Source organism: Hoplias malabaricus, chromosome 6 (assembly GCF_029633855.1).
Source record: "Hoplias malabaricus isolate fHopMal1 chromosome 6, fHopMal1.hap1, whole genome shotgun sequence".
Taxonomy (NCBI): domain Eukaryota; kingdom Metazoa; phylum Chordata; class Actinopteri; order Characiformes; family Erythrinidae; genus Hoplias; species Hoplias malabaricus.
The window spans coordinates 5,421,367-5,444,022 of NC_089805.1; the positions used below are offsets into that span (position 1 = coordinate 5,421,367).

Consider the following 22,656-nt stretch of genomic DNA (forward strand, 5'->3'; position numbering starts at 1 on the left):
GGAAACCCACGCAGACACAGGGAGAACACACCACACTCCTCACAGACAGTCACCCGGAGGAAACCCACACAGACACAGGGAGAACACACCACACTCCTCACAGACAGTCACCCGGAGGAAACCCACGCAGACACAGGGAGAACACACCACACTCCTCACAGACAGTCACCCGAAGGAAACCCACACAGACACAGGGAGAACACACCACACTCCTCACAGACAGTCACCCGGAGGAAACCCACGCAGACACAGGGAGAACACACCACACTCCTCACAGACAGTCACCCGGAGGAAACCCACACAGACACAGGGAGAACACACCACACTCCTCACAGACAGTCACCCGGAGGAAACCCACACAGACACAGGGAGAACACACCACACTCCTCACAGACAGTCACCCGGAGGAACCCCATGCAGACACAGGGAGAACACACCACACTCCTTAAGACAGTCACCCGGAGGAAACCCACGCAGACACAGGGAGAACACACCACACTCCTCACAGACAGTCACCCGGAGGAACCCCATGCAGACACAGGGAGAACACACCACACTCCTTAAGACAGTCACCCGGAGGAAACCCACGCAGACACAGGGAGAACACACCACACTCCTCACAGACAGTCACCCGGAGGAAACCCACGCAGACACAGGGAGAACACACCACACTCCTCACAGACAGTCACCCGGAGCGGGAATCAAACCCACAACCTCCAGGCCCCTGGAGCTGTGTGACTGCGACACCTACCTGCTGCGCCACTGTCCCCCTCCGACACTACAAAATCCTGGTTATTTGATCCTTTCCAACATGTTAATTTCAGCAAATATAATAATTGAATAATGGCCAATATACCATGCACAGGAAATGCCACATTTAAATTTGCATAAAAAGGAGAGAATATTCAGTTGACAAGCAATGAGAATGTAATCATTTGAATCCATTTTTATTACTTTTATTACTGCACTTTAGCCTTTTTGCATTGGTTCCAAACATTGCCTGAGGAGAAAGAAAACAAATAAACAAAAAAATAAATAAGAAAGGTAAAGGTCAGAGTAAAAAACAAAGACATTCGCTGATAAAATGTGGTGTTATGAATGAATTTCCAAGACTTGATGAACATGCTTTTAGCAATAGTACACAGACTGCTACAAATTAAAAACATTCCATTAAAGTAAAAAATTAAATTAAATTAAATAACAAAAAAATACAGCAACAGGTAAACATATAAATAATAATAATAATTGCACGCAGCAATTACTGGGGTCCAAGCACTTTGGCCAACAGGTGGCACTGTTACTAAAGGTAATTTAGTGTCTTATCTTTTCAAATGTGACTGCAACTATATAAGGTCAGTTCTTTCACACTTAAACTGATTGAAGAGACGGATGGGTGAACATTAGCATTGCAGTAATATCTGGTAGACTTAGTAAGAGTGAATCCAATGTTTAAAGCAACCAAGTGGCCAAAAAAACAAACTAATATATAAAAAAAATAATAATAATTACAATTTCAGAAGTCGTAAACACAGACACACACACACACAAAATCATGGCTCAGCCGCCCTTATTCGGCTTGAGATTCACAGAGATGCATATTAGCAGAGAAAAACCTCTGGTGCTTGGACCCCCCATTAAACGGACAAATAAAGTGCATTTTTTTACAGTGACTTTTGTCCTTTATATATTAGAGAGAAACTGCCTCAGGCAAAGGAATCTATGCCTACGGAATCTAGACACAGAGACGGCAACAAGAGTGGATCTGCTCCACAGGACAGTTCACAGACAACAGTCTCTATTCTACGACATGAGTTCATCAAACGCACTACCACAGACCAAAATGGGACACAGACTCGAGTGAAGATCATGGTTCATAAAGGTTTCTATCAGACGCTGCCAAAGCAAAACCTAGCATTAGCATTAGCTAACTAGCATTCCAAAGTTGGCAGTAAACGTTTCTAGTTTGTAATATGGCAATATTGGGGGGCATTTTACAAATGGATCAATTTCAGGAAGTGACAAAATAAGGTCCTTTAGGATCCTTCCTGCTCTAACACACGGGGGAATAAATTTTTTAAAAAATCAGGGTGAAAAAGCAAACCTCTCTGATTTGGGTTTGTGATAAAAATGTACCCTTTTCTGATGCTTGAGTTAGGCTCTAAGCTTGCACAGTTGTCAGCACACAGCTTTGTTAAATCGTATGCGCTCTGTGGGCTACTACGGACGAGTTTGCAAAGTGCTGTCCTACCTAGGCTGCAGCCTTGGCTTTGAGAAGCAGACTCTGAGATCAATCAAAGCGTGCTAGAGTAGGACAAAGACTAAACTGTGCAGTGCCGGGATACTACACGACGACACTCCTGATGTCAACTCACATTTGGTCGACTCTCAACAATAATTTGTAAACGAATAAACAGTGGCAATGTATCATTTAGAAAAGAAAATAATAATAATATTATGAAATGCAGTTTGCCACTTGCTAAATGATGGAGGTGATGTCAACAAACAGACGTGGTATAACTATAAAAAAGACAATAGAAATGACATTGTAACAAGTCTGAAAAGAAAAGCCCTCAAAAGGACTCAAGAATATTCATCACATCAACTCTTACCATGAGATATCACACTTTGCATATGTAGAAGTTTCACTGACTCTTATTAACAGTGCATTCAACAGCGACACATCGCAAACAACGCATTGTTTTCCCCTCGATGATGTACAGTGCACTTAAGAGCTTTCCCTTCTTTAATCCACTATGTGCACTAAGTCTACAAACAGCGTCTAAACTCACACTCGCTTTCTATCCTTGAGGCTTTTTTATTTATTATTATTTTTAAGACACTCTCACCCAGTCCTGCAGCTTAAATAATATATATTCTTTGTTAAGCTGTCAGATCTTCTGTTAGGCCATTGTCGATTGGGAGGACTGTTAACCTTTCCCTTTTCTCTGTGCCTCCAGTGCAAATTCAGATACGACAGTAGTCCGTGAGAAGTCTTTTCCACAGTACTGCTCTTGTGCAAGTCAATTTTCCAATCGCAGCTCAGTCTAAACTCTTAAAGAGGAATTCCACCTTTTTTTTTGTTGTTGTAAAATTCTACAGAGATGTAAACATTGATTTAACGTTATTTACTATAAAATGCACCGTTTTAGAGTGTTGGTTTAATGCTCTGAAGTATTGTTTTTAATGGTTTGAGACAAGGTTTTGGCCTCTAAAGTATCGGTTCAGAGAGGAGGAGGTGCACACGTGTCGCTTCAATTGTCCTTTTGTAAAATAAGGAAACTAAATTTAGAGATGGGTGGCACGGTGGCGCAGCAGGTAGGTGTCGCAGTCACACAGCTCCAGGGGTCTGGAGGTTGTGGGTTCGATTCCCGCTCCGGGTGACTGTCTGTGAGGAGTGTGGTGTGTTCTCCCTGTGTCTGCGTGGGTTTCCTCCGGGTGACTGTCTGTGAGGAGGGTGGTGTGTTCTCTCTGTGTCTGCGTGGGTTTCCTCCGGGTGCTCCGGTTTCCTCCCACGGTCCAAAAACACACGTTGGTAGGTGGATTGGCGACTCAAAAGTGTCCGTAGGTGTGAGTGAATGTGTGAGTGTGTGTGTGTTGCCCTGTGAAGGACTGGCGCCCCCTCCAGGGTGTGTTCCCGCCTTGCGCCCAATGATTCCAGGTAGGCTCTGGACCCACCGCGACCCTGAACTGAATAAGGGTTACAGATAATGAATGAATGAATGAATGAATATTTACAGATTAGTTGCTAAGTTTAAGTGTCTCTCTAATGAAGCATTTTAGATCAAACCACTGTGCATGGCTTATCTGGATTTAGCAGAATTCTGAAACAAAAAAATCAGTGCAATTCCTCTTTAATACAAACACACACACACACACACACACACACACACACACACACACAATCCCTCTCACAGTCTACCACTCAGTTATCAGTTTAGTAAAATAACCGAAGCATGCCTTCATTTAGAACCTGCTGATAAGCTTCTGAATAACCAGTTTCAAGTTGTTCTAATGGCAAAGATGAAGTTTTCTTGTATATGTTTCCACCTTAGCGTCACCTTAGCTGAAGATCAACTTCAGACAGTGTTAAAGGGTCAATGCTCAACTCCAAATCCATCATTACCCCCCCCTCCCTGGCTACAACAGAGATGACTAAAATGACTGACGAGTTCCGCCTCCGACAGTGGGTGACAGCCGCCTTGCTGTGTGCCGTACAGATACAGATACGGTGGACGTTTGGATGTGGACGATGTTCACGAGCATTAGGTCTTTGCTTAGTTTTGTCTTTTTCATATTCTTTGTTTTTTTTTTATTCACAATTTCTAACATGCATCTACATAGACATACAGCGTCTTCGCCCTATACACAAACATCGTGTCACAGCTACATAAAACACCATCTATACACGTACACGGGTTTGACGACAACAGTGTTGAAGCACCTTTTCCTTGAATTTTCTTTGTTGGATAAATGTACCGTGTTGATTTGGTGGGTGTGGTAGGACCGGTCCGTTATACTTGCATGACACTCCAAGATCGGGAATGTTCAAGAATGCTTCGAAGAGCTTTTGGAGGTCTTTTCAGATTTGGAGGATCCAGGGCCAGGCCACGTCCCTGTGGGCGCACGCCGGCCCCCAGACGATGAGTCAGACTTCCCTAGTGTCCCTGAACGCTTATCATCACCGGTTTTGGGTCCCGAGTCTTTGCCTTTCCCACCATCTTGAGATCCTAGCTTCATGGGGCCTAGTACTGTTTTAGCCACACTGGTGAGTTGAGTGACGAAGCTCGACCTGTCACCTGGGGAGATGGCACGTGATTTGCTTGCACTAGGACTAGGAGATGGTGCGGATGGGGAAGGAGAAGCCGAATTCTCGTCCAAAACCTCCAGAAGAGATTTCTCATCCCTGTGGTTTCGAGCCTGAAGCTTCTCCTCCTTTGACTTGGATTGGGCTGGACCTACCACCGTGACTGGACCCTTAGCTTTAAGGTCTGGACCTCCCTTTTCACCACCTGCATCCATGGTCAGGGTGCTCTTTCCAGATTTGCCCACTTCCACAGCTCCCGACCCGGCCACGGTGTCTTTGTCCCACCCTGCTTTTCCCCTTTCTTGCCCTTTTCCGACGATTGTCTGCACTGCCTGATGTTTTAGCGCCTGCACTGCTGCACTTTGGGCAGGGGAGGGCCACTCAGGTGTTTTTGGATCACAGCCTACACTAACAGTCTCAAGTTTCAGTAATGGGGTTGTTTTACTCGAAGAGGAGGCTGACTCCTTCTCTGCTGCTTTTGGAACTGGCTGTGTTGCCTGGGATTTGGATGTGGCTTTGTCTTTCTTTGCCGGCTCACACGTCTGGGCCGCATTACCATTCATGCTAACAGCTGCTTTGGTTGCCTCTATTTTACCGCTAATCTTTGATCCTACTGCCTCAGCCTTTTTGTCTTTTTCAGTCAGCAATGAGTCACAACTTGAGGGAGATCCCTGCCGCCCTGCCCTGCTTGCCATTTGGAGCGTGTCATCACGGCACACATCCGCCATCTTGTGTGTGGGCGATTCAGCAGCAGGAGGAGTGGGCGGCACTGGGGAGTTTTCTCCTTCGATCTCTAACAGGCTCTGCAGGGCATGCTCACAGTGGAAGGATTCCCGGCGGTATTCGGCATGTACAACATCCAGGCTGTGCTTCCTCATGGCCACATTGAGGCTTCCTTTCTTCTCTGGACAAGTGACAGACGATGCAAAAGACCCTGATAGCGATGAAGCCGACGGAAACGAGGGTGGAGTGGGTGGGCCCAGCTTCTCAGCCGACTGCACCCTCTGGAGGAGAGGTGAGCGGGGTGGTTCTGCGCTCTTGGGCCGTGGCCGTGTAATTGGGGGAGAGGAGTGGAGCTTGGCAGGAAAGGTCTGTGTGGTGTTGGAACTGCCAACAGAGTGTCCAGTGATCGGGGGCGGTGAGGACGTGGTTGGGGAAGGTGTGTGTGCCAATGGAGACAGGGGGATGTTTCCGGCTGACTTACAGCGGGATGATCGGTACTGACGATGCAGTTTAGGAGAGAGACCATGCAGAGAGCTTGGACGCATATGCTGTGACGCAGCAGGTGAATTTGGAGTGGAGGATGCAGGAGAGCTGCTCTGGGAAGATGTACCTGAAGAGAGATGGAGTGAAGGGTTTTGTTAATATTAGGTTAATGCCTTGTTAATATGTTAAATAAAAATTAACAGCTGGAAACTATTAGGTTAATGTTATGTTACTGTCAGGTAAATATTACTGATGGGTCAATACTGGGTTAACACGGCAGACGTGTGTCCAAAGGAAGTGTGTCGGAGTAAAAGCCAAGTTTTCTCATCAGTCACGGTGCCTCCGATTTCACGAGGATGTCCCTTCAGTCTGCTATGTAGACACACATAAATCACGTACCATGGAGAGCTGTGTTAATGGAACTAACCGAGGTAGGCAGAGTCTGGTGGAGAGCGGTAAGTCTGCGTGGGGGAGCGGGCCGACAGGCCGTGAGTCGGAGAAGCAGGGAGACTGTCTCCAGATGACAGAGAGCGGTTCAGAGAAGACAGACTGCGGCTGGTGTGCAGTAAGTTAGACTGCTTAGTGATCTTTCGGAAAAGGGAGCTCCGCTTCTTACTGCAGTGAAGGAAAGAAGAAATACATTAACATTAAAACAACATAAATCTTCACATTTTCAACTACTAATGTGTATGTATATGGATGTCCCACCTGTCCTGCCCCTCCTTGGCGATGGATCTCTTGTTGCGACGGGCCATCTTGGCCTTGTAGCTGAGCTTACGTGCAGGTCCAATCTTTATGGAAGTGTTCTCGAATGGAGTCGTGGTCACCGTTACTTTGTTACCACTCTGAGCAACAAACGTAAAAAGCATTTTTACTGCAATTGTGATGACAATAAAGAGCCACCATTGTTTAGGTTCTGTGTGTAAATCTGTGTGCGGTTTGATGTAAATCATGAGCCCTTAATGCAGATGTTCAAATTAATTGACAGCAGGGTGAAAGAGAGTTTTTCAATGCTCTGCTGAAACGAGAAAATCACTGCTATAATGTCATCAACGTTCTCTGTTTACAACATTCTGTCCATGCTGGTGCCATGACCATGCAATGTACAGTGGAACCTCTACCTACGAACTTGATCCGTTCCGTGACCCGGTTCGTAAGTGGAAAAGTTCGTTTCTCGAGTCAATTTTCCCCATTTAAAATAATGGAAAAGCAATTAATGTGTTTCAGCCCCCACCCCGAAAGTCACCCGTTTTGCACTGATCTATGTTTACAACACTCTCAAATTAGTAAAAAAATACATGTAGCGTTACTAAAAATAAAAGAGAAATACAGTGGTAACAGTAATAAAAAAGAAATAATAAAGTTTTAAGTGGTTACACATCGCTACCTTGAAGACGTGACGACTGGCTGGAGGAGTAACACAGGCACTGGCTGTATGACGGGAGGTGGGGGGTGGGGTGGAATAACGGAGAGTAGGCGGTGAATGTGGGGATATGAAGAGTAGATACGGCTTAACTTAGCACGAATTTCGATGTCTGCTATTTACACTAATGCTAAATTGCTAAAGCTACAATTTGCTAATCTTAAAAGTCTGAGCGCGCTGGGAGACTCGCCTATTGGGGTCAGTGGCCATTTCCAGCCGCCGGCTCGGGGGAGGCTCGGGTTCGTTTCTAGAGTCATGGTTCGTTGGTGGAGGCAAAAAATATTCAAACGCCCGGTTCATATCTTGGAAGGTTCGTTAGTAGAGGTTCTACTGTACTTGATTTACCATTTTATTACTGAAGCCCACTGCGATGTGTTTATTGAAGAAAAGTATATATTGTAATAACAATAACAGTACGATAAATAATTCAGTCCTAACAGCCACTGCAAGTCAAAAAGAATTCTTCAGTTTCTTACCTTCAGAATGAGTTCCACCACCTCAGTATGAACCAATCCATGGACAGACTCTCCATTCACATGAGTGATGAGATCGCCAGCACATAAACCTGCCTCCTGGGCAGGGCCACCACACTCCACATGCTGTGATTGGAATACAGCAACATGATTTATTCCTTTCCATAATGTCGTTTATTAATAGACGCAACAAATAACTCTGGCCAACGTCACACTAAAAAAGGCCGAGAACACTGACACTGTCCGGAACATGCATCAGGACCCTTACCCAGACCATGTGATGCACGCTGTAGATGTTGCTGTCTCCCATGTAGACACGGATGGCACGGAGGGTAAAGCCATACCGTTTACCAGAGCGCTGGATGGTAATTGGTGAACGCAGGACACTGACAGAAGGGGAGTAGTCTCGGCTGGGGGAGGAGTCTCTGGAGGACGGGTTGGAGGAAATGGAGCGGGGAGACATCGGGCTGGCCAACGGGGACGTCCCGTGTGGCTCAACTGGTTAACGTAAAAGTAAACGGCAGAGCGAATGTTAAATATTTAGCAAAGAAGAATGTCACAGTGTGCTATGCAATATCTTATATATGTTATGTCTCACCTGCAGGTATAATCACGGACAAGGCAGTGGCAGATGCAGACTTTATGACCTTGGTGCCAGTCCGCGTTTGAGTGCGTTTCTCCCCATCGGCGGAGAGTTGGTGATGCCGTGCTCGTCTGAGTACGAGGTCGCTTGTGGCTCTCGGCCCAAACAGGTCTGGAACAAGGAGCGGTGCAGATGCTATGGCAGCGTCAGCAGGCTTCAGCAGTTTATCTGAAACAAAACAAGATATAGATATCATGTTATGTACTGTTTTACATACCTTATCAAGGCAAATAGGAAATATATATTATACATATAACCTCACAAACCTCCCCCAAGTGCCCCTGCTACGACGGAACTGGACTCTGTTGTGCCTGAGCTGGTCGGCATGGTAGCACCCTCTAATGAGGTTCCCCTGGCTTTGACTGGCGGCTGCCGTGTAGGCGTCTCTGTTTCACCCTCTAACGGAGAAGCAAAGCGGTGAGTGTCCATTAGTGCTGAGAATCGGCGACGGGCACCAGATGGAGGACTGGAGTCAGACTCGGTGAAAGAGGACTCAGAGCATGAGAGGCGCTTCCTATAAAAACAAGAAAACAGAGGATAAATTATACAATTATTTTTCTAAAACTTATCCACCACCAGAGAAAAATATTACGTATAAAACACCTTAGTACAGGTTATTGCATGAATATATCAGTCAGCTTTAGTAGTTAACTCACATCTCAGGTGAGCCAGTTCTCCATGTTTTGTCTCTCATTGTGAAACTGCCCAGACTCTCTCTTTTCCCACGGTCCTCCCGATGACCTTTAGGCTCTCTTCGGGTCACCACCGGCTTGTGCTCCAGCTGGGACAAGTGCTCCATACTGCTATACACCTAAAGATCAGACATACACACACACACATTAGCCTTTAAAATCTACTGTCCCTTAGATCAGATCAGACCTGTCCCACTCGACAAAATTTGCCCCCCTACAACAGGCTGATGTAGTTACAGACCTGGAGTGGAAAAGGTCAGAATCAATTAATCAATTAAAGGTGAGGTACAGTTAAGGCCAATTTATACTTACGGTTGTCCTATGCCATTATACTTAGAATTATTAATATTGATTTATTCATCATCTGTAAGCGCTTATCCAGTTCAGGGTCACAGTTCTGGGTCCAGAGCCTACCTGGGATCATTGGGCGCAATGCGGGCATACACCCTGGAGGGGGCGCCAGTCCTTCACACACACACATTCACTCACACACTCACACCTATGGACACTTTTGAGTCGCCAATCCACCTACCAATGTGTTTTTTTGGACTGTGGGAGGAAACCGGAGCACCCGGAGGAAACCCACGCAGACACAGGGACAACACACCAACTCCTCACAGACAGTCACCCGGAGGAAACCCATGCAGACACAGGGACAACACACCACACTCCTCACAGACAGTCACCCGGAGGAAACCCATGCAGACACATGGAGAACACACCACACTCCTCACAGACAGTCACCCGGAGGAAACCCATGCAGACACATGGAGAACACACCACACTCCTCACAGACAGTCACCCGGAGGAAACCCATGCAGACACAGGGAGAACACACCACACTCCTCACAGACAGTCACCCGGAGGAAACCCACGCTGACACAGGGAGAACACACCACACCTCACAGACAGTCACCCAGAGGAAACCCACACCGACACAGAGAGAACACACCACACTCCTCACAGACAGTCACCCGTAGGAAACCCACGCAGACACAGGGAGAACACACCACACTCCTCACAGACAGTCACCCGGAGGAAACCCACGCAGACACAGGGAGAACACACCACACTCCTCACAGACAGTCACCCGGAGGAAACCCACGCAGACACAGAGAGAACACACCAACTCCTCACACACAGTCACCCGGAGGAAACCCACGCAGACACAGAGAGAACACACCAACTCCTCACACACAGTCACCCGGAGGAAACCCACGCAGACACAGAGAGAACACACCAACTCCTCACACAGTCACCCGGAGGAAACCCACGCAGACACAGAGAGAACACACCACACTCCTCACACAGTCACCCGGAGGAAACCCACGCAGACACAGAGAGAACACACCACACTCCTCACAGACAGTCACCCGGAGGAAACCCACGCAGACACAGAGAGAACACACCACACTCCTCACAGACAGTCACCCGGAGCGGGAATCGAACCCACACTCCTCCAGGCCCCTGGAGCTGTATGACTGCGACACCTACCTGCTGCACCACCGTGCCGCCCAATTATTAATAATATTATTACAAATTTTTAATAATATTAATTTAAAAAATATTGTAGTAGAATTATAAATGTTTAAAGTGTGCTATTTAGGTATTGGTTTCATTGTTTAAGACAGAGTATAGTTTACATGAGGTGCCTTTAAATAAACAAATACATAAATGGCATGTTATTCGTGCATGGGCCTGCGTCTCCCTCTGTTATTTTTTTCCTGTAGACGTCCGTATATTTCCTTTGTTCAACATTTTTATTCATCCCTAATGCCCACACCATGTCTAAGGAAATCATTCGCTATGGATTTGCTGCTGTCTGTGGTCTCTATAGTGTATAAGAGGAGTTAATGTTCCTGTAATTCCACAAACAATGTCCGTCTGACTTCTGACAAATCACAGTCGTTGTGATCTATATTGATGTGACGCACAGTTACATTTCTGGAGTGGTGCACGTCAGGCTCTGTGTCGGTGCGTTCCCTAAGCCACAGGTTCAACACGGAAGTATAAATTGGGCTTTAAATGTGAGGCGCACGCAGAGAGAGAGAGAAAGAGAAGACAGAGTAGGAACCTTGCTGAACCGAGGTGAGCAGGAGGAGAAGCGATGAATCTCTACTGGCTCATCATCATTAGTGTCATCTTCGTCAAAAGAATGAACATGATGGTAGCGTTCTGAACGTGCTAAAAACAGACAGACTGAAGTTAGAACATGGACACACACTCACACCTTCTCTTATACACCATCACACTTTCTCTCACTCTCTCACACACACACACACTCACTGTCAAAATAGCTGGTGTCCTCCTCTGACTCCAGGTGAGGTATGAACTCAGCTTTCTGCCTCAGCAAGCTGTTCCAGTCCAGTTCAGAAAAGAAGGGATGTTGCTTCACTTCAAATGCACCTCCTGACCCACACACACACACACACACACACACACAAAATCGCAATCACAAACAGAACTCAGAGTTGCTTTTCAGGGAAAACATTAACCCCAACTATGCCTAAAGCCAGTGTTACAATTGGATTCTGATTCTGGTTGAGGGTGTTCTGGTTGGCTCTAGCATGCACAGAGGAAAACCCCTGAACCCCTTGCATCGTATTCAACCGTCTCTCCCAACTGCTGTCTCTAACTGCCCCAGAACACCAGAACAGGCACTTAGACTGTCAAAGAACCAGAGGTAACTCATTCATTCATTTTCTGCAACCGCTTTTCCAATTCAGAGTCGCAGTGGGTCCAGAGCCTACCTGGAATCATTGAGCGCAAGGTGGGACTACACCCTGGAGGGGGCGCCAGTCCTTCACAGGGCAACACACACTCACACACTCACACCTACGGTCACTTTTGAGTCGCCAATCCACCTACCAACGTGTGGTTTTGGACTGTGGGAGGAAACCCACGCAGACACAGAGAGAACACACCAAATTCCTCACAGACAGTCACCCGGAGGAAACCCACGCAGACACAGGGAGAACACACCAAACTCCTCACAGACAGTCACCCGGAGGAAACCCACGCAGACACAGGGAGAACACACCACACTCCTCACAGTCAGTCACCTGGAGCGGGAATCGAATCCACAACCTCCAGGTCCCTGGAGCTGTGTGACTGCGACACCTACCTGCTGCACCAGAGGCAACTATTTTTTTTATTATTTTGTAGTACTTTTCAGGGTTTAGATTAGTTTTAATAACCTTAGTATAACGTAGCACTGCATACCTGTACCCAGTCTGATAAGTGGATTGGTTTGCAATAGAGCAGAGATGAGGTGCTGAGCATCGGCAGGGAGCGCTTCATCACCTTCTGGCCAAACAATGTCATCTACACACACAAAGGTTATATTCAATAAACATGTGCGGCTGTAATGCTATTCCTTCAGAAAACACATTAAACAGTTCTTTTAATACTCAATAGTCTTCAAATGATTCTCAACACAGAGATTCTGATGAATTAAGCTAATTTTTACAATGGAGTGAATCAGTTGCTCACCAGAAATCACTTGTCCAAACAGCTCCTCAGGCGTGTCGCCAAAGAAAGGTACACAGCCCACTAGGAACTCATAAAGGATGATGCCCATTGCCCACCAGTCCACAGGTTTACCATATCCCTGTCTCAAAATGACCTCTGGGGCAATGTATTCAGGGGTGCCACACACCTGAGGGGAAAGGTCACATGCTGAGTTTCTGCAATTTACCCTAGTGATAGGCACAATAATAGTCAGTGGTCATGAGATGGTCAAAGCATCTCATGACCAAGCCCTGCACGAGTAGTTCTTGTGCAGCAAGTGTGTGTTTGTACCTGTTTGTCAAGAAACTCTCTGGTGTCCTTCTCAATGTGGCCCTCGTACAAGTTTGTAGTAAGACTCATCAGACCCATCTTAGACAACCCAAAATCTGTCAGCTTAATGTGGCCCATAGATGTTATCAAAAGACTATTGGGAAAAGAGTGAGAGAGAGAACAAAGGTGTGAAGAGAGAGAAAGTAGTACAAAGTGTGGATGTAGTGAAAGGTATAAATTAAAAAGGGGGAAAGTGGGAGACAGACAGAGAGAGATTAAAAGTTTTGAATCACTTTCCCTTTTCATTTAATCACGGTTATAGACTGTGCCCTGTTTGGAGTTGAGCAGGCTCTGTCTCTGAGAGTTTACGTAATCCATTTCACATTGGTCTACAACATGTATCTGTGGTAGTGGTGTGTTTTGGGATTTTTGTTTGTCACTGTGCAATCAGAATAAGTGGCAATGGGGATTAAAAACCAATTAACCTTTACTGCAAACGAATGACAAGCCATCACGGATATTACAGACCTTCTGAAGCCAAACGTCAGCTGTCACAGTAGGATGAAACATGTAAATTATGTAATTGCCACAGTTTCAGCTTCACTGGGTCAGTCAGTTTTTGCTCCAGAAATGTAAAAATCTGTTGTGTAATAACCACTGTAGCCACAGATCAACCATAACATTATAACCACCTCCTTGTTTCTAAACTCGCTGTCTATAGTCTCAGAACCACCGTTGCAGCACTGTCATCAATCTCATCAATTACAGATATTATATACAATTAAACTGGAAAAAAAAACAAAAACCATTAAAGGTCTTTAAATGACAACGATCACCCTAGGATAAACACTCCTGGACATGAATTTCTCTTACTTGTCAGGTTTGAGATCCCGATGCACCACTCCATAGTTGTGTATGTATTCCAGAGCGAGAACAGTCTCCGCAAAGTACATGCGAGCCATCTCCACAGGCAACGCTCCAATGTGTTTCAGCAACGTGGCACAGTCTCCTCCTAACGGTCCACAAACAAGTACTTAGAATTAGTTGAGTCTGCTTGTGATTTACATTTCATAAAATAGAAATGCTGTTAGCAAAATATTAAACATTACATTACAAACAAAAGCACACTCCAAGTCCCACAAACATTGACCATTTCTAATTGGCAACATAAACATTTACGGGTAAAGGATTATTTTAATGGCACTTTTTGGATTAAATAATGATATTATTGTATCCTCAGGAAGACAGCTGTGGATTATTTTTGTGTGTGTATGTCTTTGTATAAAAGCTTTTTATAGTAATACGATGAAAACCTTGCAACATAAGGTTAGCAAAGGCTAAGCAGCAGCTCTATGAAAGTGTCAAACAAATAAATACAGTGGAGTTTGAGTTCCTAACTTGTGTTTATTGATCGTCAGAAAACATGTTATTTCTTACTAATTCAAGGAATAAGGTTTAAAAGACCGTTGCCCACCCCCCCAATCCCCCCTCCCCCCCACAACGGTGTTGGGAAACTCTAATAGGCGTCTTGCCTGTGACGTAGATGGTGGACAACAACTCTAGAAGCTGCACTTAATTTAATGCAAAATGACGAAAAGGTGTGTTGTTTTTGGCTGCAATCATTCAATGTACAGTGGGACATCTGTGAACAAATGGCCCAAAGATCCCAAAATATCCAGAAAATGGACTAAATTTGTCCACTTTAAACGGGCACTTTGGAAAGGACCATCCGCTCACTCCGTTATCTGTAGCTCATTTCACTGGCGCTTTTCCAACAATATGGGCATGTAAGGACACCAACGAAAGGTGTTCAAGAGCCTCTGTAACATGGAGGTAAACAGGGTAAGGACACTCACTTCGCCTGTTTTAGTTGGTGTTAGTTAACGTTAGCTTGACTCGCTAAACTCGGTGTCTCAGATTATACTCGGCTACGTAGCTGCATTACGGAGGTTTATAGTGTCGGATGAATTCGAGTTCGACTTCGATCACATTTACAAGAATAACGGTACCTCTACATTTGAGTTTAGCTTATCGCTAGGCTATTGTCATGAATAGTGTTGGTTATTTAGCTAGATACTGTCATAACAGTCAGTCATAACGGTGTTTTACTGCGGCGTTGTTCAGCTGTTGTCCACCAGTGACGTCACGGCTGCGTTCAAGAATTTCCGTAGCGAGCTCGGGTTTTTCCGTCAATTTAATAAAATTGTCAGTTTTAAAGCAAATTAAGCTGCTATTTTCATTTTAATTCATACTTATATCTGTCAGTAACTACAATAATGTGGAATATTCATGGAGGTCCATTAAGTGGTGCTTAGCCTTTAAGTTTTTAAGCTTTTCAATTCTTAAAAACCAGCCTTTCAGCCACTCGCTGTACCACATTCATAAAACCGTATTTGCAAATAATACACTGGCACCCAATTTATGACTATCCATTGTCTTTTTAGACTTTCACAGAATGAGGGCTATCATTATTTCCACCTCCTCAAACTCTGTCGGAGGCGCCTCAAAAGAAAAGGAGGCCGAGGCGAGAAGTTGGGGTTAGCAGGTGCACTTCAATAGCTTTTCTATTGTCTTCTGCAGTAGCATAAAATTCTAAATGGGGACTGCAGTACATCTGTTTAAAATACTAAATCTCTTTTAAAACTAGGAGAAGTCTGCGTGGACAGACATAAACACACTAAAGGCAAAGCAAAGAAAGTTTAATTGCAAAACTGTAGCTTTTGAAAGCTTTATCTTTTCTTAAGCCACAAAAACATAAGACTGAATCTGCTACAGACCTTAAGGAGCTGCTCTGTAACTATCACACAAACAATACATCACAGCTTAGTGAATACATATAGAAGAAGAGCTAAAGCGCTAATGTTCGACTGGGTTATTTGACTGGATCGCAAAAGTGTCCGTAGGTGTGAGTGAATGTGTGAGTGTGTGTTGCCCTGTGAAGGACTGGCGCGCCCTCCAGGGTGTGTTCCCGCCTTGCGCCCAATGATTCCAGGTAGGCTCTGGACCCACTGCGACCCTGAACTGGAGAAGAACTTACAGATAATGAATGAATGGCATAAGTATTTTACGTGAGTTGCTTTGGCACAGTGAATTACGGTGGAAAGTGGCTCTGAATGACTGAAATTATATTTGTAATAAACTAAAACTTTTCAATAAATAAAACTATTTAATACTTAATATATATATTACTTATATTTAATATCATTAATATCAATATAACATATTTTGTTGCAGTAGTGTGTTCTTGGAATTAATAAAAGTATTTTTCATTGTTTCGTCACATGAAAATACCTTAAAATACGGTGATATTATTTTAGGGCCATATCGCCCACCCCTCCTTCCAATATTACTGACTTTATGGTGAGAATGAGAAATTAGAAAAATAATGCTTAGTCAGAAACAGCAATAACTTGAAGTCTGTACAATTAAAAAAAATAGCGGCCTACTTCTCATACTTCATGTGACTCTGTACTCCATGCCCCATGGAATTTTTAAGCTGTAAACAGTGTGTGTGTTTGTGCGTGTGTATGTTTGCGTATCATACCCTCCACATATTCCATGACCATGCAGAGGTGTCGGCGGGTCTCGAAGGAGCAGAACATGCTGACCACAAAAGGGTTTTCTGCAAATGTGAGGATGTCTCTCTCCACAAATGCTTGTTGGATCTGGTTTCTCAGTATGAGGTTCTGTTTGTTGATCTTCTTCATAGCAAACCGCTGACGTGTCTCCAGGTGGCGCACCAGATATACAGCTCTGAATACAAATAAACATCCATTTTCACTCTTCACTTTAGGTTGTTTTTCACTTTTCACAACAAATATTTTCTTTGTTTCTTTTCACTTAATTGGATCACATTAAAATATATATTTGGATGACACTGAAATAAAGAATTACACGATATGTAAACATTACAAACACTTTTAAACACGTGGTTTAATAGGGAACCCATATGCTGTCCATTTCACACCAAGTTGTCAAATTTAAATTTATGTTGTAAAATAACAGCCTTTAGTTTCTCACCCGTATGCGCCATTGCTGATCAGTTTGATGGTCTGGAAGTCTGCTTCTCCGGGCGGCTTCATGGCCCTCATCTTTCCCTAAAATAAGGAGACAATTCTAGTCAGGCCAACTGTAAATGCTTAATCCTGCACACTTTCTGAATAGGGCGGCAAGGTGGTGCAGCAGGTAGTGTCACAGTCACACAGCTCCAGGGATTCCCGCTCCGGGTGACTGTCTGTGAGGAGTGTGGTGTGTTCTCCCTGTGTCTGTGTGGGTTTCCTCCGGGTGACTGTCTGTGAGGAGTATGGTGTGTTCTCCCTGTGTCTGCGTGGGTTTCCTCCGGGTGACTGTCTGTGAGGAGCGTGGTGTGTTCTCCCTGTGTCTGCGTGGGTTTCCTCCGGGTGACTATCTGTGTGGTGCGTTCTCTCTGTGTCTGCGTGGGTTTCCTCCGGGTGACTATCTGTGAGGAGTGTGGTGTGTTCTCCCTGTGTCTGCGTGGGTTTCCTCCGGGTGACTATCTGTGAGGAGTGTGGTGTGTTCTCCCTGTGTCTGCGTGGGTTTCCTCAGGGTGACTGTCTGTGAGGAGTGTGGTGTGTTCTCCCTGTGTCTGCGTGGGTTTCCTCCGGGTGACTGTCTGTGAGGAGTGTGGTGTGTTCTCTCTGTGTGGGTGATATTACACCACACTCCTCACAGACAGTCACCCGGAGGAAACCCACGCAGACACAGGGAGAACACACCACACTTCTCACAGACAGTCACCCGGAGGAAACCCACGCAGACACAGGGAGAACACACCACATTTCTCACAGACAGTCACCCGGAGCGTGACTGCGACACTACCTGCTGCGCCACCGTGCTGCCCTAATTGACCTACTGTATTTATATGTATAATATGTTACAGATTTCAAGCCTAAAAGACCTTTAAATACAAAGTATTCACGTTTTAATCTCAAACGTTTTGCTAAAGAAGTCACACACTTCTTTTCACCAAAGAACCACTAACATTCAAACAAGCAGCTACAAAAATGCACTTAATGCTGCTGTGAAAATTTCTTTCCTATTTCTTTAAAATAAATGAATACAGAGTAAATAGAATTTCAAACAATCATTCAAGACCCGTCAGGCCACAAAATAGTCACCCTGAGATAAACAGACATACAGAAACTACATAAATATTCATATACTGTGCATATCTCAATATGTACTCAGATATGAAACTCAGTTTCAGGCATGGTACAGAAAACATCTTTACTCCGAACGGATGCACCTAGATACCTGGCTTTCGAGGTACTGAAATCTTTGATACAGCCTCAATGCACGCTGTCTGTGTTCTTACCTCTGTAGAGTCATCAGTCTCAGGTGTAAGAGGACCTTCGCTGTCATAGCTGTCCAGGTTGACCATTTCTACAAGAACATAGGCCAGCTGTTAGATTTAAAGCATTTAGCAGACGCTCTTATCCAGAGCGACTCACAAAAGTGCTTAGTGTTCAGACAGAATGTGTATCCTAGCTAGTTCAAATACGTTAGAGTCCAAACTCCCTCTGAGCTCAGACGCTTGCCAGAACAAGGGCCAGTGCTGATACCTAGAAAGCAGAGGCGATTGCTTTAAGACTACAAGGGAAGCTCAGCTTCCCCTAAAATGTAAAAAAATAAGTGATCAAATATATACTGTGGTGTGTACATATCATTGAATAAATATGCACTACAACGCACTCAACTTTTGTTCAGAATCAGTTTTTTATCACTGGTAAAGACGCAGCTTTCCTCTCAATCATTCCTGCAGCTTCACAGTGCTTTAAACAGTGAGGACGCTGAGTGTCCACAGAGCTCAATAACGAAGCAGCGAAACGAGACGAGTCACTGGATAAATGCTGGGCTTTGTCCCGCCCATCGGACGCTCAGCGTCTCTGGGGGTCTATGGGGCAGTGGGCTGGCCTCGGCTGGCCCGGACGCTCAGCTTCTGCATGATGATTGGATGATCTGTCTGAGGCTGAATCCCTTTTTGATTGACAGCGAAATGAGCGAATCAGCGATCCTTTGGTGTAAAGATCCGTGGGAGCACAGGCGGACACACTTCACATGGGCCAAGGCCGTTTAAGCAGCCTAGCTCTGCTGGCCATTGAGAGGACACTAGTCAAGTCCCTGGAAAAGACGCCTTGTTGGTACGACAGGGGCACAGACCATTTACTTAAAAAGGAACGGAGGGTAGAATTTACGTATAAATAAACCCACACATTTTATGATGTAGGCCGAAATTGAGCTTCCCCTCCTTGAAAGACCAGATTTCTCCATCTCCACCTCTGTTCTCTCTCTCTCTCTCTCTTTAAATATATCTCTCTCACCCTCCAGAGGATCTTTGGTCAAGCCAAGCTGGCTGATGATGTAGCGTGGAATGTCTGTTTTCATTAAGTGTCCCTCTTTGGCATGGTCCTCCGCTGCCTCCAGCAAGTGGTAAAACTCCTCTGGGTTGAACTCCTAAAACGAGAGGAGGACAGTTATGTATGAACACACATCTCTCTGAGATCTACAGGCTGCAAGTTACTGCCCAGACTGGAGAACTACTAAGAGTTTTGATATGTTTGATAGCGCAACTTTAATTCTAATTTGTTTTCAACAGGCGTAAGTGCGCGTATGGGGAACATCGATTTGCAAATGCGGATTATGGATTTCCCATTTGGCTTAATGCCATAGTTGGACAGAGGCGCTTAAAATTATAAACCATGCCCCGCCGTTCCCGACCGCCAACATGACTCATAGAGGACTGTGCTGCTTCAAGGGGGGCAGCTGATAGCTGTTAACACGCTCACAAGGCAAATAAGACTTTCAATATAAATGCAAATGTAATCACAGTCTGGTTCCCTCCGTTTGTCTCTTCCTTTCTCTAGTGGCTCAGTGGCGGTTTTTACACAGCAACCTAAGTACATAAAGCTGCTGTTCACAAGTTTGGAACAGGAGAGAAAATGAAGTTTGTGGTGTAACAGGATTTAGCTTTCTGCTGTGGCAATGGCACGATCGGGGGGGGGGGGGGGGGGATAAAAGAAGGAAAAACAAGAGTCTCACCAGACACTCTAAGAGACGTGCGGGGCGTGAGATGATGATGAGGAGCTTCTTCACCAGCTCTGTGACAAAGGTTAGCTCTGAACTCTCTGACCGCTCGTATGCCTGAGAGAGAAAGTAAGGCAAAGTAAAACAAATTAAAAACAGATGACGTATTGCTTACATCTTCGGCAAATGAATAAAAAGAGAGAGAAGCTGAAGGAGGGGAGGGGATGAGAACATGAATAGTAAGAAACAGCATAAGGGTCTAGGAGAGAGAGCACCAACACAGAGATACAACGAGAAGAGAGAGAGAGAGAGAGAGAGAGAGAGAGAGAGAGAGAGACAGAGAGAGATAGAGAGAGAGAGAGGGAGAGAGAGAGACAGAGAGAGAGAAAGAGAGACAGAAAGAGAGAGAGAGAGAAAACAAACTTTTTTGTTTGTTTAACAGAGAGAGGAAGAGAAGAAGTCCAAGATGGATATATTCCCCCACTCTAACCCACATAATCAGATTACCAGATGATCCTGCACTACAACTCCTGTAATCAGATCATCACCCATAGCTCCTTACAATGACCGTAAGGTTGCCAAGAAGAGAAGATAAGCTGATTAATGAGCTGGGAGACAATGTACACAACATCAGCGCAGCGGTTCCTCATACGTAGTCCACACACACTTACATCATTTAACAACTTCTCCAGATTCTCCTGAAGCTCATAGAAATAGACCGTGGTAATGAGGCCCTCTTGTGATTTGGTCAGGCAGTCCCGGGACAGTTCTATTATTTGGTGATGAATGAAGCTTAGGACCCCATCTGCCAGTGGCAGCACGCTCTCTGGATTGTAGGAATGAATGAACTCTGCCAACCTCCCCTCCATCTGAGCAGTGGCCTGATGGGCATGAATACATATTTAACATTAACACTGATGGAAAGGTATTTATATTATACATACTGATAATAATGGGTGCACGTGTCCAACTACAGTGTTTCTTACCTTTGGGAAGCGCTCTTTGTACACATGGTTCATCATCACTATCTCGTTGTCATAGCAGGATGGAGAACGGCCCGGACTGCAACGCAAGAAAGGGGAGATTGATCAACGAAAACACAGAGCTAATACAGATATCCTACACCCCTGTCCCAAAAAGTACATAAACATACTGCATCCGCACCTAAGGCTACGTGAGCGGGGGCGTACATGTGGAGAGCAGCGCCCTCCGTCATCATCCGTGATACTCTCTGTGCTGCCAAAGTGTTTGGACAGGAAATGTAGCTCATCCATGGTGGGCTGAAAGGGCAGCTGGTGTAGACGCTCCTGAGAGGAACTGGAAGACTGAGAGAGAGAGATATATGAGGCATTAAAAACTATACGTATTCATTCAGAGCTCCGACAGAAAAATAAATGAAAGCACTCCACTCATCAAGCCCTTCATTAATTCACTCCCACTTGATTGATAACAAGGCATAACGGATGCAGATGAGCCACTTAATCCGAAGATGAGCCACTTGATGTGCTAGACGGGCTCATAAGCTGTCTGAAGCGAACTGCTTAATCATGCAGGGTCTTCAGTGCAGCATGCAGAAACCAGACAGCAAAACACACAACTCATTTATGTTATTTCTAATATTGCTTTTCAATAGTAAAAACTAGGTGGTGCAGCAGGTAGTGTCGCAGTCATACAGCTCCAGGGTCCAGGAGGTTGTGGGTTCGATTCCCGCTCCGGGTGACTGTCTGTGAGGAGTGTGGTGTGTTCTCCCTGTGTCTGCGTGGGTTTCCTCCGGGTGACTGTCTGTGAGGAGTGTGGTGTGTTCTCCCTGTGTCTGCGTGGGTTTCCTCCGGGTGACTGTCTGTAAGGAGTGTGGTGTGTTCTCCCTGTGTCTGCGTGGGTTTCCTCCGGGTGACTGTCTGTGAGGAGTGTGGTGTGTTCTCCCTGTGTCTGCGTGGGTTTCCTCCAGGTGACTATCTGTGAGGAGTGTGGTGTGTTCTCCCTGTGTCTGCGTGGGTTTCCTCTGGGTGACTGTCTGTGAGGAGTGTGGTGTGTTCTCCCTGTGTCTGCGTGGGTTTCCTCCGGGTGACTGTCTGTGAGGAGTGCGGTGTGTTCTCTCGGTGTCTGCGTGGGTTTCCTCCGGGTGACTGTCTGTGAGGAGTGCGGTGTGTTCTCTCTGTGTCTGCGTGGGTTTCCTCCGGGTGACTGCCTGTGAGGATTGTGGTGTGTTCTCCCTGTGTCTATGTGGGTTTCCTCTGGGTGCTCCGGTTTACTCCCACAGTCCAAAAACACATGTTGGTAGGTGGATTGGCTACTCAAAAGTGTCCGTAGGTGTGAGTGAATGTGTGAGTTTGTGTGTTGCCCTGTGAAGGACTGGCGCCCCCTCCAGGGTGTATTCCCCTGGTGATCGCCCAATGATTCCAGGTAGACTCTGGACCCACCGCGACCCTGAACTGGATAAGCGCTTACAGATAATTAATGAATAGTAAAAACTAGCTTAGTTCTTGATTCTTACTTTGAGAAATTACTTGCTGCTAATCACTGAAAATTAAATAATTGAAAGGTGGTCTCCAGGATTGATTTCTTTCTGTTGGATAATAAATTGATTTCAC

The 22,656-nt window shown here is 45.4% G+C and overlaps 1 protein-coding gene across 1 annotated transcript; it reads right to left on the bottom strand.

Annotated features, from left to right (window-relative positions):
- Positions 1–948: 948 nt before the first annotated feature.
- Positions 949–21,385, bottom strand: mast1b (microtubule associated serine/threonine kinase 1b). Its single transcript, XM_066673736.1, has 22 exons — positions 21,230–21,385; positions 21,052–21,127; positions 20,737–20,946; positions 20,081–20,182; positions 19,363–19,495; positions 18,357–18,424; positions 17,042–17,118; positions 16,566–16,774; positions 13,895–14,033; positions 13,043–13,175; positions 12,734–12,899; positions 12,464–12,565; positions 11,528–11,650; positions 11,316–11,425; positions 9,206–9,360; positions 8,816–9,063; positions 8,505–8,717; positions 8,175–8,404; positions 7,910–8,032; positions 6,719–6,855; positions 6,438–6,625; positions 949–6,137 (listed from the first exon to the last, which is right to left on the bottom strand). The coding sequence occupies exons 1-22, from the start codon at positions 21,337–21,339 to the stop codon at positions 4,546–4,548; spliced, it is 4,644 nt and encodes a 1,547-aa protein (XP_066529833.1). The 5' UTR covers positions 21,340–21,385; the 3' UTR covers positions 949–4,545.
- Between the last annotated feature and the right edge of the window lie 1,271 nt (positions 21,386–22,656).